At 46.5% G+C, this 14895-nt stretch overlaps 1 protein-coding gene across 1 annotated transcript in view; it reads right to left on the bottom strand.

Annotated features, from left to right (window-relative positions):
- The window catches only part of LOC148541878 (protein kinase C theta type-like), a 39234-nt gene extending 24806 nt beyond the window's left edge, over nt 1-14428 (bottom strand). Inside the window, exons 1-2 of the mRNA XM_088473343.1 lie at nt 14099-14428; nt 8315-8470 (exon numbers count right to left, since the gene is read on the bottom strand). Of these exons, the coding sequence (XP_088329469.1) occupies nt 8315-8470; nt 14099-14428 (486 nt within the window). The remainder of the gene's footprint in view (nt 1-8314; nt 8471-14098) is intronic.
- Between the last annotated feature and the right edge of the window lie 467 nt (nt 14429-14895).

Below are 14895 nucleotides of genomic sequence, written 5' to 3'. Positions count from 1 at the left end.
AGGGCCGGCTGGCTTGACCGTTAAGGGTGCTGTAACCCCCGAAAGTACACTCCAGTCCAAACCAAAAAAAAAATTATTTTCTGTGTTTGTGAATTGTGTGCGCAGTAGCCGCACGTGCATCAACAAAGTAGTGCCAAGCGTGCGCCTGTGTCATAAGTAAAGGGCCGGCTGGCTTGACCGTTAAAGGGTGCTGTAACCCCCAAAGTACACTCCAGTCCAAACCAAAAAAAAATTATTTTCTGTGTTTGTGAATTGTGTGCGCAGTAGCCGCACGTGCATCAACAAAGTAGTGCCAAGCGTGCGCCTGTGTCATAAGTAAAGGGCCGGCTGGCTTGACCATTAAAGGGTGCTGTAACCCCCGAAAGTACACTCCAGTCCAAACCAAAAAAAAATTATTTTCTGTGTTTGTGAATTGTGTGCGCAGTAGCCGCACGTGCATCAACAAAGTAGTGCCAAGCGTGCGCCTGTGTCATAAGTAAAGGGCCGGCTGGCTTGACCGTTAAGGGTGCTGTAACCCCCGAAAGTACACTCCAGTCCAAACCAAAAAAAAAATTATTTTCTGTGTTTGTGAATTGTGTGCGCAGTAGCCGCACGTGCATCAACAAAGTAGTGCCAAGCGTGCGCCTGTGTCATAAGTAAAGGGCCGGCTGGCTTGACCGTTAAAGGGTGCTGTAACCCCCGAAAGTACACTCCAGTCCAAACCAAAAAAAAATTATTTTCTGTGTTTGTGAATTGTGTGCGCAGTAGCCGCACGTGCATCAACAAAGTAGTGCCAAGCGTGCGCCTGTGTCATAAGTAAAGGGCCGGCTGGCTTGACCGTTAAGGGTGCTGTAACCCCCGAAAGTACACTCCAGTCCAAACCAAAAAAAAAATTATTTTCTGTGTTTGTGAATTGTGTGCGCAGTAGCCGCACGTGCATCAACAAAGTAGTGCCAAGCGTGCGCCTGTGTCATAAGTAAAGGGCCGACTGGCTTGACCGTTAAGGGTGCTGTAACCCCCGAAAGTACACTCCAGTCCAAACCAAAAAAAAAATTATTTTCTGTGTTTGTGAATTGTGTGCGCAGTAGCCGCACGTGCATCAACAAAGTAGTGCCAAGCGTGCACCTGTGTCATAAGTAAAGGGCCGGCTGGCTTGACCGTTAAGGGTGCTGTAACCCCCGAAAGTACACTCCAGTCCAAACCAAAAAAAAAATTATTTTCTGTGTTTGTGAATTGTGTGCGCAGTAGCCGCACGTGCATCAACAAAGTAGTGCCAAGCGTGCACCTGTGTCATAAGTAAAGGGCCGGCTGGCTTGACCGTTAAGGGTGCTGTAACCCCCGAAAGTACACTCCAGTCCAAACCAAAAAAAAATTATTTTCTGTGTTTGTGAATTGTGTGCGCAGTAGCCGCACGTGCATCAACAAAGTAGTGCCAAGCGTGCGCCTGTGTCATAAGTAAAGGGCCGGCTGGCTTGACCGTTAAGGGTGCTGTAACCCCCGAAAGTACACTCCAGTCCAAACCAAAAAAAAAATTATTTTCTGTGTTTGTGAATTGTGTGCGCAGTAGCCGCACGTGCATCAACAAAGTAGTGCCAAGCGTGCGCCTGTGTCATAAGTAAAGGGCCGGCTGGCTTGACCGTTAAAGGGTGCTGTAACCCCCAAAGTACACTCCAGTCCAAACCAAAAAAAAAATTATTTTCTGTGTTTGTGAATTGTGTGCGCAGTAGCCGCACGTGCATCAACAAAGTAGTGCCAAGCGTGCGCCTGTGTCATAAGTAAAGGGCCGGCTGGCTTGACCGTTAAAGGGTGCTGTAACCCCCGAAAGTACACTCCAGTCCAAACCAAAAAAAAATTATTTTCTGTGTTTGTGAATTGTGTGCGCAGTAGCCGCACGTGCATCAACAAAGTAGTGCCAAGCGTGCGCCTGTGTCATAAGTAAAGGGCCGGCTGGCTTGACCGTTAAGGGTGCTGTAACCCCCGAAAGTACACTCCAGTCCAAACCAAAAAAAAAATTATTTTCTGTGTTTGTGAATTGTGTGCGCAGTAGCCGCACGTGCATCAACAAAGTAGTGCCAAGCGTGCGCCTGTGTCATAAGTAAAGGGCCGGCTGGCTTGACCGTTAAAGGGTGCTGTAACCCCCGAAAGTACACTCCAGTCCAAACCAAAAAAAAATTATTTTCTGTGTTTGTGAATTGTGTGCGCAGTAGCCGCACGTGCATCAACAAAGTAGTGCCAAGCGTGCGCCTGTGTCATAAGTAAAGGGCCGGCTGGCTTGACCGTTAAGGGTGCTGTAACCCCCGAAAGTACACTCCAGTCCAAACCAAAAAAAAAATTATTTTCTGTGTTTGTGAATTGTGTGCGCAGTAGCCGCACGTGCATCAACAAAGTAGTGCCAAGCGTGCGCCTGTGTCATAAGTAAAGGGCCGGCTGGCTTGACCATTAAAGGGTGCTGTAACCCCCAAAGTACACTCCAGTCCAAACCAAAAAAAAATTATTTTCTGTGTTTGTGAATTGTGTGCGCAGTAGCCGCACGTGCATCAACAAAGTAGTGCCAAGCGTGCGCCTGTGTCATAAGTAAAGGGCCGGCTGGCTTGACCATTAAAGGGTGCTGTAACCCCCGAAAGTACACTCCAGTCCAAACCAAAAAAAAATTATTTTCTGTGTTTGTGAATTGTGTGCGCAGTAGCCGCACGTGCATCAACAAAGTAGTGCCAAGCGTGCGCCTGTGTCATAAGTAAAGGGCCGGCTGGCTTGACCGTTAAGGGTGCTGTAACCCCCGAAAGTACACTCCAGTCCAAACCAAAAAAAAAATTATTTTCTGTGTTTGTGAATTGTGTGCGCAGTAGCCGCACGTGCATCAACAAAGTAGTGCCAAGCGTGCGCCTGTGTCATAAGTAAAGGGCCGGCTGGCTTGACCGTTAAAGGGTGCTGTAACCCCCGAAAGTACACTCCAGTCCAAACCAAAAAAAAATTATTTTCTGTGTTTGTGAATTGTGTGCGCAGTAGCCGCACGTGCATCAACAAAGTAGTGCCAAGCGTGCGCCTGTGTCATAAGTAAAGGGCCGGCTGGCTTGACCATTAAAGGGTGCTGTAACCCCCGAAAGTACACTCCAGTCCAAACCAAAAAAAAATTATTTTCTGTGTTTGTGAATTGTGTGCGCAGTAGCCGCACGTGCATCAACAAAGTAGTGCCAAGCGTGCGCCTGTGTCATAAGTAAAGGGCCGGCTGGCTTGACCGTTAAGGGTGCTGTAACCCCCGAAAGTACACTCCAGTCCAAACCAAAAAAAAAATTATTTTCTGTGTTTGTGAATTGTGTGCGCAGTAGCCGCACGTGCATCAACAAAGTAGTGCCAAGCGTGCGCCTGTGTCATAAGTAAAGGGCCGGCTGGCTTGACCGTTAAAGGGTGCTGTAACCCCCAAAGTACACTCCAGTCCAAACCAAAAAAAAATTATTTTCTGTGTTTGTGAATTGTGTGCGCAGTAGCCGCACGTGCATCAACAAAGTAGTGCCAAGCGTGCGCCTGTGTCATAAGTAAAGGGCCGGCTGGCTTGACCATTAAAGGGTGCTGTAACCCCCGAAAGTACACTCCAGTCCAAACCAAAAAAAAATTATTTTCTGTGTTTGTGAATTGTGTGCGCAGTAGCCGCACGTGCATCAACAAAGTAGTGCCAAGCGTGCGCCTGTGTCATAAGTAAAGGGCCGGCTGGCTTGACCGTTAAGGGTGCTGTAACCCCCGAAAGTACACTCCAGTCCAAACCAAAAAAAAAATTATTTTCTGTGTTTGTGAATTGTGTGCGCAGTAGCCGCACGTGCATCAACAAAGTAGTGCCAAGCGTGCGCCTGTGTCATAAGTAAAGGGCCGGCTGGCTTGACCGTTAAAGGGTGCTGTAACCCCCGAAAGTACACTCCAGTCCAAACCAAAAAAAAATTATTTTCTGTGTTTGTGAATTGTGTGCGCAGTAGCCGCACGTGCATCAACAAAGTAGTGCCAAGCGTGCGCCTGTGTCATAAGTAAAGGGCCGGCTGGCTTGACCGTTAAAGGGTGCTGTAACCCACAAAGTACACTCCAGTCCAAACCCAAAAAAAAATTATTTTCTGTGTTTAGCCGCACGTATATATCAAATCGATATAACATAAATGGAGGACCAAACTTTCTCCGATAAAAATAAAATAGAGAAAGATCAAGAACCACTTCCTCCTAGTGCTGAAGCTGCTGCCACTAGTCATGACATAGACGATAACATGCCATCAACGTCGTCTGCCAAGGCCGATGCCCAATGTCATAGTAGAGGGCACATACAATCCCAAATGGCAAAGTTCAGGAAAATGACCTTGAAAAAGACATTTAAATCAGCTGAAGAGAAACATAAACTTGCCAATATGCCATTTACGACACGGAGTGGCAAGGAACGGCTAAGGTCGATCCCTAGTATGTTCATGACTAGTGGTTCAGCTTCACATGACGATGGAAGCCCTCCTCCCACTAAAAAAATCAAAAGAGTTAAGCTGGCAAAAGCACAGCGAAGAACTGTGCTTTCTAAGAAGATATCACAAATCCCCAAGGAGAGTCCAAGTGTGGTGGTGGTTGCGATGCCTGACCTTCCCAGCACTGGACGGGAAGAGGTGGCTCTTTCCACCATTTGCACGCCCCCTGCAAGTGCTGAAAGGAGCACCCACAGTCCACTTGCTGATATGCAAATTGAAGATGTCACTGTTGAAGTACAACAGGATGAGGATACTGGTGTAGCTGGCGCTGAGGAGGAAGTTGGCGAGGAGGATTCTGATGGTGATGTGGTTTGTTTAAATCAGGCTCCGGGGGAGACAGTTGTTGTCCGTGGGATGAAAAAGCCCATCACGGTCATGCCTGGGCAGAAGACCAAACATTCCACCTCTTTGGTCTGGCAATATTTCTATCCAAATCCGGACAACAACTGTCTTGCCATATGTACCATATGTAAAGGTGAAATAAGTAGAGGTAGGGACGTCAACCACCTAGGAACATCCTCCCTTATACGGCACCTGCAGCGCGTTCATAAAAAGTTACTGTCAAGTTCAGAAACTTTGGCTAAGACCGTAAGCAGTCCAGGGACACCTAAATCCCGTTGTCCTGTTGTATCCAAGCGCCTGCAAACCACACCGTCAACTCCCTCCTCGTCAATTTCCTCCTTAGTTAGGATCGGAAGTAGTCCTGCAGGCCATGTCACTGGCATGACTGACTCTCCTATCCGGGATTCCTCCGGAGGATCCTGCATTGCTACGCCTACTGCTGCCGCTGCTGCTGTTGCTGCTGCTGGGAGTCGTTCATCATCCCAGAGAGGAAGTAGGAACACCACTACTTTTACTAAACAATTGACCCTCCAACAGTCCTTAGCGAGGAGGATGAAGTACGACAGCAGTCATCCTGAAGCAAAACGTATAACTGAGGCCTTGACTGCTATGTTGGTGTTAGACGTGCGTCCGGTATCCGCCATTAGTGCAGTGGGATTTAGACAATTGATGGAGGTAGTGTGTCCCCGGTTCCAAATCCCGTCTAGATTCCACTTCACTAGGCAGGCGATACCGAGACTGTACAGAAACGTCAGAAAAAGTGTCCTCAGTGTCCTGAAAAATGCCGTTGTACACAATGTCCACTTAACCACGGACATGTGGACAAGTGGAACAGGGCAGACTAAGGACTATATGACTGTGACAGCCCACTGGGTAGATGTATCACCTTACGCAGCAACAGCAGCAGCGTCACCAGTAGCAGCATCTCAGAAATGCCAGCTCGTTACAAGGCAGGCAACGCTGTGTATCACCGGTTTCAGTAAGAGGCACACCGCCGACAACCTCTTAGAGAAACTGAGGGAAATCATCGCCCAGTGGCTTACCCCACTTAGACTCTCCTGGGGATTTGTGATATCTGACAACGCCACCAATATTGTGCGGGCATTACATCTGGGCAAATTCCAGCACGTCCCATGTTTTGCTCACACAATAAACTTGGTGGTGCAGAATTTTCTGAAAAGCGACAGGGGCGTGCAGGAGACGCTTTGGGTGGCCCGAAAAATTTCTGGCCACTTTCGCCATTCAGCGACTGCGTGCCGAAGACTGGAGCGCCAGCAAACACTCTTGAACCTGCCCCGCCATCACCTGAAGCAAGAGGTTGTGACGCGGTGGAACTCAACCCTCTATATGCTTCAGAGGATGGAGGAGCAGCAAAAGGCCATACAAGCCTATACATCCACCTATGACATAGGCAAAGGAGGGGGTATGCACCTGACTCAAGCGCAGTGGAGAATGATTTCCGTGTTGTGCAAGGTTCTCCAGCCCTTCGAACTTGCCACACGTGAAGTCAGTTCAGACACTGCCAGCTTGAGTCAGGTCATTCCCCTCATCAGGCTTTTGCAGAAGCAGCTGGAGAAAGTGAAGGAGGAGCTAAGACGGAGCGATTCCGCTCGGCATGTGGGACTTGTGGATGAAGCCCTTCATTCGCTTTGCCAGGATTCCAGGGTGGTCAATCTGTTGAAATCAGACCACTACGTTTTGGCCACCGTGCTCGATCCTAGGTTTAAAGCCTATGTGGTGTCTCTCTTTCCGGCCGACACAAGCCTGCAGAGGTGCAAAGACCTGCTGGTGAACACACTGTCAGCTGAAGCGGAACGTGACACGTCAACGGCTCCTTCTTCATTTTCTCCTGCAACTGGGGCTGCCAGGAAAAAACTTAGGTATCCTAAGCAACCCGCTGGCGGTGATGCAGGGCAGGCAGGACCAAGTTTGGACATCTGGTCCGGACTGAAGGACCTGGCAACAATTTCTGACATGTCTACTGTCACTGCATATGATACTGTCACCATTGACAGAATGGTGGAGGATTACATCGGTGACAGCATCCAAGTAGGCATGGCAGACAGTCCATACCTGTACTGGCAGGAAAAAGAGGCAATTTGGAGGCCCCTGTACAAACTGGCTCTATTTTACCTGAGTTGCCCCCCCTCCAGTGTGTACTCCGAAAGAGTGTTTAGTGCAGCCGGGAACCTTGTCAGCGAAAGGCGTAGGAGGTTGCTTCCACAGAATGTGGAGAAGATGATGTTCATCAAAATGAATTATCAGCTCTTCCAGGGAGACCAGCCTCCAGAAGGTACAGAGGGACCTGTGGTGGTGGATTCAAGTGGGGACGAGTTAATACTTTGTGAGGATGAGGATGTACACACTGAAGAGGGTGAGGAATCGGTGGATGAGGAGGATGAGGATGACATCTTGCCTCCATAGAGCCAGTTTGTGCAGGGACACATTAATTGCCAGCTTGTTTTGTGGGGGCCCAAACGAACCAATCATTTCAGCCACAGTTGTGTGGCAGACCCTGGCGCTGAAATGATTGGTTTGTTAAAGTGTGCATGTCCTGTTTATACAACATAAGGGTGGGTGGGAGGGCCCAAGGACAATTCCATCTTGCACCTCTTTTTTTTCTTTGCAGTATGTACAGTTTGGGGCCTAGTTTTTCAAACTGCCATCCTGTCTGCCACTGCAGTTTCACGCCTAGATGGGTCACGTGTTTGTGCCGCCCACTCGTGTCGCTTAGCATAGTCATCCAGCTACCTCGGTGCAACGTTTTGGACATAAAAACACTATTGTGAGGTGTGAGGTGTTCAGAATAGACTGGAAATGAGTGGAAATTAAGGTTATTGAGGTTAATAATAGCATAGGAGCAGAAAAACCTACAAATTCTGTGATTTTAGCTGTTTTTATGCTTTTTTAAAAAAAAATACAGATCCAAAACACAAAACCCAGAACCCAAAACACGGAAGGGTGGTTTTGGCAAAACCAATCCAGATCCAAAACACGAAGAAAGATCCAGATCCAAAACCAAAACACAAAACACGAAAAGTGGCCGGTGCACACCCCTAATTATAACCAGCACTATATTGGTATGTATGAAAGCAGATAACATAGAGAAAATCACTTTTATCTACAGTATCTGCAAACACCTAATGATTTCGCCATCGTCATACAATTGTATGGTGACTGAAAATCATAAAAAAAAAACAATTATTAAAAAAAACAATAAGTGCACTTTTGTGGGTTTATGAGTTGGGCTGTTCCTGCTGACAATTTACTTCTGGTCCAGATGATTTGGGGCTGTAACCATACAGGGGTATGAAGGGTTCAAACCTGAGTAACACACTCAAAATCATATTACTCTACATCATAGAGCGTCTCCAGTATCATAGTGGGGAATGTAATCACTGACAATAACATTACATACTAATAAGATGGTGACACAGTGTGACTAGGGGACAATCTACTGGCTAATGTCCTACAGAATATGGCAGAGCAATGAGCAGTTCCTGTACCTTGGACTGAAGTGCAGCATAAGCGTGGCTCAGGAAGGGGCATCCCCGTGCCTCCAGCAGGATGTTCCTCTCCCTCATCAGGCTGCTGGTGTTCTTTTTTTTAATAATTTTAATCGCAGCCAATTTGTGGATGCTGGGGACAGATGCGAGGACAACCTGAGAAACACAGTGACAAAACTGATAAGTTTAGTGATGTTCAGTGATCAAATATTCAGTAATAGTTACAGAGCTGTTAATCTCCATAGTAATTGTATGATGCTATAATGGAAAGCAGCATAGTTGATGCATTAGGATCAATATCAGTCTCTATTGCTCCCAGTCACTCCAGAGATAGTAACACATAAGTGAGCACTGCTCCACCTGACCTCAGGTATTCATCCATGTTCATTGTGTTCCTTTAGAATGTAAGCTCTTACGAGCAGGGCCCTCTACCCTCTTGTACTTCTCCCTACTTTAGTTTCATCTATTTCTTACTCCCCACTAGGGCACCTAACACTTGGTTGCTTTTGCTCTGTTGCTGTTTGGGTTTTATGGTCGTTAATGTAGTAATGTATATTATCCATGTCCCTGTCCTGCATTGTTTTGTACTGTAAGTCGCTGCTCACCTACAGTATTTGTTTATGTACTTTGTAAAGCGCTGCGGAACACTTGTGGCGTCATATAAATAAATGATAATAATTGTGTTCCATCAGGTGCCCACTGCAAACAGCAGTAACATGGCAAGCCAGGACTAGTGAAAACCCATCGAAAGGGATACATCTGCTCGACCCTATTACTGCCAGTGCCTACACATTCCTCTGTCTCCTTTCATCCTTGGATTTGCCAAAGCCACATGATTGCCAGAGAACAAGGACACAGTGCATGTATGGTGCCTGCTGGCGTCTACCTATAGTCACCACGTCACGGTAAGGAAAGCTGACAGCTCAGAAACATATTAAAAGATGACTTTCAATCTGGGCCTATATGACATCGCTAGTTCCACTTCTACGGGGTCTGAGACCAGAAAACTAGAAGGGAGAAGAACTGTGGGCCTGATTCAGACCCACTTGCGAGCGCTGAGCGCTCGCAAGTGGGTCGATGGTGCCCTAGTGCGCATGCGCACGACGGAGGGAGCTCTGTCGTGCGCATGCGCGAGACCTGGGGAGCGACGGGGAAGCCGTCGCTCCAGGTCTCGCACCAAAGGGGGCGTGCTGTCGATGTTGATTGACAGCACGCCCCCTTTGGTGGGTGTGCTGGGGGCGTGGCTGCCAGACGGAGGCATTCCCATGGGAACGCCTACCGTCTGGGTCCGGCCCCACTGACATCACTAGTGATGTCAGTGGGAGTGATTTTGGCTCTGATAGAGCCAAAATCACTCCAGGGCTTGCGGGCACCGAGACCCTACCTCAGGGTCTCGTCGCAAGCCCGATGGTCCCGATGGTCTTGACCATCGCGACCATCATCATGGATGCTCGCATAAGCTGTGGGTGGTAACCCACAGCTATGCGAGCGTCCAAGAGGCCACTCCAAGTTTAGGTAGGAGGGCCCTGATTCAGAGCGAGCGCTCTGGTCAGAGCGTCCGGTTCTGAATCAGGCCCAGTAACTCATCAGTGATGGGGTGATAGGATATCTCCCGGCAAAGTGTCATTCCCACCCTCACCTGAGCAAGACAATCTGTATATAGAGCAGAAAGATGGTGGTAATCCATGTAACACACAGTCATATGATTGTAGTGCTGTATGTGGGGCATCCTATGTGTGTACAATCTGCTCTTCTCTAACTGTGTTCCTTAGTGAGTCTCTGGGCCAGCAGCATAATAATACATTTATTACCACAGCAGAAGCCACAGGTGCAATAAAGTCCCGAATATATTTATTTCTAATACACAACCTTCTAACCTTCCTGCTTCTACATAATATCATAGCATGATAATAACCTATTACACATACACCTCTATATACATTATATATTTATCTAGCATGGCTGAGATAACAATATGGAAATGTACATCAAGTCTTACAGTAAAACCTGCTCTGTTAATGCAATCTCAGCATCGTATAAACAGCAGCAAAAAAAACTGAAAAGGAATATTTATTAATTTAGTAAATAATTTTTAAAAATCTTGGGGCCGATGTATCAAGCTCAATTTTGGGGGGGGAAAATGTGTAATTATCAACTTTTGAATTTAAAATGCAAAAATCTAGGTATACATGATTTCCCTTAGGCAGACATGGTTTCCCTTGGACATACATGGTTTCCCTTAGACATACATGGTTTCCCTTAGACATACATGATTTCCCTTAGGCAGACATGGTTTCCCTTAGACATACATGGTTTCCCTTAGACATACATGGTTTCCCTTAGGCATACATGGTTTCCCTTAGGTATACATGATTTCCCTTAGGCATACATGGTTTCCCTTAGACATACATGGTTTCCCTTAGGCATATGTGGTTTCCCTTAGACATACGTGGTTTCCCTTAGGCATACGTGGTTTCCCTTTGGCATACATGGTTTCCCTTAGGTATACATGGTTTCCCTTAGGTATACATGGTTTCCCTTAGGCATACCTGGTTTCCCTTAGGCATACATGGTTTCCCTTAGGCATACATGGTTTCCCTTAGGCATACATGGTTTCCCTTAGGCATACATGGTTTCCCTTAGACATACATGGTTTCCCTTAGGCATACGTGGTTTCCCTTAGGCATACATGGTTTCCCTTAGGTATACATGGTTTCCCTTAGACATACATGGTTTCCCTTAGGCATACCTGGTTTCCCTTAGACATACATGGTTTCCCTTAGACATACATGGTTTCCCTTAGGCATACATGGTTTCCCTTAGACATACATGGTTTCCCTTAGGCATACATGGTTTCCCTTAGACATACATGGTTTCCCTTAGACATACATGGTTTCCCTTAGGCATACATGGTTTCCCTTAGGTATACATGATTTCCCTTAGGCATACATGGTTTCCCTTAGACATACATGGTTTCCCTTAGGCATATGTGGTTTCCCTTAGACATACATGGTTTCCCTTAGGCATACATGGTTTCCCTTAGGTATACATGGTTTCCCTTAGACATACATGGTTTCCCTTAGGCATACCTGGTTTCCCTTAGACATACATGGTTTCCCTTAGGCATACATGGTTTCCCTTAGGTATATATGGTTTCCCTTAGACATACATGGTTTTTCTTAGGCATACATGGTTTCCCTTAGGTATATATGGTTTCCCTTAGGCATACATGGTTTCCCTTAGGTATACATGGTTTTCCATGTTCCCAAAGTTTTTTCATTGTTTTGTTAAGAGGGGCTATCAAAAATGTGGAAATGATACCCCAGCCCCTAAAACTTGTTTAAAATGAATAGGCTATGGTCCCCATTAATAAATATTCTCTAATGAAGGGTAAGAAGACATACTGTAATTTAAAAAAGCACTTTGTCATTGTGATTATTTTTCAAGATTTGTTTGTTTAACTGCAATGGCATTACAATAGTGTTACACTGTGACAATATTTAGGGTTTTTTTAATGGACGAGACAACGGACAATAAAAATAGTAAAGTTTTATCCTAACTAGTAGGCTGCATAATAAAAACAATAATGATAATGACCAGATAATGTGTTATATATAAGGAAAGTCCTGCTGTGTTACAGGAGATAGGCACATGAATGTTACTAACAGCATGGCTGTACATTAATAGTCAGGTTTTATGTATAACAAACATTTAGTGGGACATTTTATACATAATAGTATAGTTGTATAATCTCAGAGATGATGTAACTATAAGTAACTATACAATGTATAAGCCATCTCCATTACATTATATAGTGCTTATAAACAGTGGCGTAACTAGGGCAGGGCGAGCGGGGTTTGTGCCCTGGGCGCCGTTGGGACCGGTACCGGCCCGCCCGCCCTAGATAGCCAGTGTAGCGCCGACCGCAATGAGTGCGGTCAGCGCTACACATTTGCACAGGACCGGCGCTAGGCTTCCAGCGCCGGTCCTCTGCTGCACGCCTGAGCCCGTTCCCTCCCCCTGAGCGCTTGCCCAATAGCGCCAGGAGGCGGGCTCAGGCTGTGCATAACACACGCATCGCCGCCAGCGCTGGTGGCGATGCGTGTGTTAAACAGTAGCCAATGATAGTCAGATAGACTCTCATTGACTGCTGCAGCACCCACTGCAAGACTTCCGTCCGGCTCCTGCAGTGGGTAATGGGACTGACGTCATGACGTCATGACGTCAGTCCCATAATGCTGAGCGCACCAGCCCGGGCGGACTGGAGGGCGGGAGCGGCATCGCAGACAGGAGCAGCGTGGAATCAGGTAAGTATATTTTTATATATATTTATTTATTTTTAAACCTATCTGCACAACGGGGGAGGGGTTGGCTACTACTGGGGGGACCTCTACTGGGGGAGGTGTGGCTACTACTGGGGGTGCCATTGGGAGGACCTCTACTGGGGGGGGGCTACTCTACTGGGGACTACTACTTGGGGGGGGACTACCACTGGGGGCATTCTAAAAGGGGCCTATTACTAGAGGCACTGCACTCGGGGGACCACTACTGGGGGCAATAATAGGAAGGGCCACTACAGGGACCACTGGATAGGCGGGGGTCACTACTGGGAGCCTGCATCAGGGGGACCACTACTGGGGGCACTGCATGGGAGGGGGGGACACTACTGCTGGGGGCACTATATAAGGGGCTTACTGCTAGGGGCACTGCGGGGACCACTACAGGGGGCACTAGATAGGGGGGATCACTACAGGGTGCCTGCATAAGGGGACTACTACTGGGAAAACTGCATGGGGGGGACTACTGCTGGGGGCACTATATAAAAGGGCACTGCATAAGGGGATACCGCTACTGGGCACACTGCATTGTGGGGACTGCTACTGGGGGCACTGCATAAGGGGGAACACTACGTGGGGCACTGCATTTGGGGGGGCCACTACTGGGGGTACTGAGTAAGGGGAACTAATTGGCTGTATAAGAGGGACCACTACTGGGGATACTGTATAAGGGGCACAACTATGGGCCTGCATGAGAGGGACCACAACTGCATACTGGGGGTACTGTATAAGGGGTACTACTGGGGTTAGGGTGCATATGGATAGGAATGTTCAGTTTGAAAATAAAGGGGTGTGTCATGTTGACATGCCCCATTTTTAAGTGACCAAGCCCATTTTTTGTCGGCGCGCGCATATTGGGGGTGGGGGGGCTCCCTTTTCAAGTTTGCCCTGGGCTCCAAATACCCTAGTTACGCCACTACTTATAAAGCAGATAAAGCTCCACCATTCAATACATAAAGAAGATAAAGCTCCACTATTCATTACATCTTACCCACTAATATGATTGAATCAGATATTCATCTCAGATTATATAATCACACAATGATGTGACTTTTTATATAGTTGTGTAAACTACAATGTACATATTTACCATGATTCATCAGTTGTGAGATGTGACTTTAATAGAAAATAAATGTGGACTAGCCTGAAATGGGTTTAGACGATCACAACATGATTTGGGTGGGTAAGGACATTTATTATTTGTCCTATTTTCTCATTTTGGGGGAGATGTATCAAACCATGGAGAGTGATAAAGTGGAGAGAGATGTTGGGCCAGCCAATCAGCTTCTAACTGCCATTTATACAAGTTGTTGTTGAAAAATGACAGTTAGGAGATGGTTGGTTGGTACTTTATCTCTCTCCACTTTATCTCTCGCTGAGGTTTCATACATCTCGCCCTTGATAAGATTAGCAGGTAAGAATCTATTATGTAATACACATCACCTACTTTGCCAAAGCTTCCTCTTCCAAGGGTGGCATGAACTTTAATCTTTTTAAGATTAAATGGCTTCCTCTCTGCTGCCTCCAATTCATTCACAGCTCTCTTCTTATTGTGCCCAACTTCCCGGCTACCTCCTCTAGCTTTCTTCCTCCCTCTTTCTTCTTCACCCTCTTCCTCAATCACTCTGTGCCGTTTGGCATTCCTATAATCAACATCCATTTGTGGATGGATTCCATCAATTCTCGTCAGCTGCACCCGGATGGATTTGGGGCACAGACGTTTTATTTTTTTTTGCATTTTTATCCAGTCTGATGATACAGACATGGAACACTCCATGATGATATTATTATGGAGGTAAAATATAGCTCAGCTACATGTAGAATAAAGTCTATGAGGTATTGATAAAAAAAATACTCACTCTATCAAAACCTTTTCAAAGACTGGGATTTGCTCTGAAAATTCCAGGCTGTTATGTCATAGACACTTATGATGTCATAGACAACTGACTTGTAATGTAACATCATGGCCTTAAAGACAACTCAAACATTAAATGCTCAAAATGACACATACCTTAGACTATAAGATTGATAGGATAATGTACTGGCTTTCATAAGTATTTGAGAGAGGAGTTAAAATGTGTATGAATATATATGGTGGCACATTGTTTAGCTTTGCTGCCTGATAGCACTTTGGTCATGGGTTTGCTTCCAACCAAGGTCTTGTTTGTTTGGAGTTTGTATATTTTCCCTGTGCTTGCATGGGTTTCTTCTGCGTACTCCAGTTTCCACCCACAATCCAAAATA

Source organism: Taudactylus pleione, unplaced genomic scaffold, assembly GCF_031769625.1.
Source record: "Taudactylus pleione unplaced genomic scaffold, aTauple2 ptg000016l, whole genome shotgun sequence".
In the NCBI taxonomy this organism is placed as follows: Eukaryota; Metazoa; Chordata; class Amphibia; order Anura; family Myobatrachidae; genus Taudactylus; species Taudactylus pleione.
The sequence above is the reverse complement of the archived record's forward strand: the minus strand, read 5'-3'. Positions and strand labels throughout refer to the sequence as shown.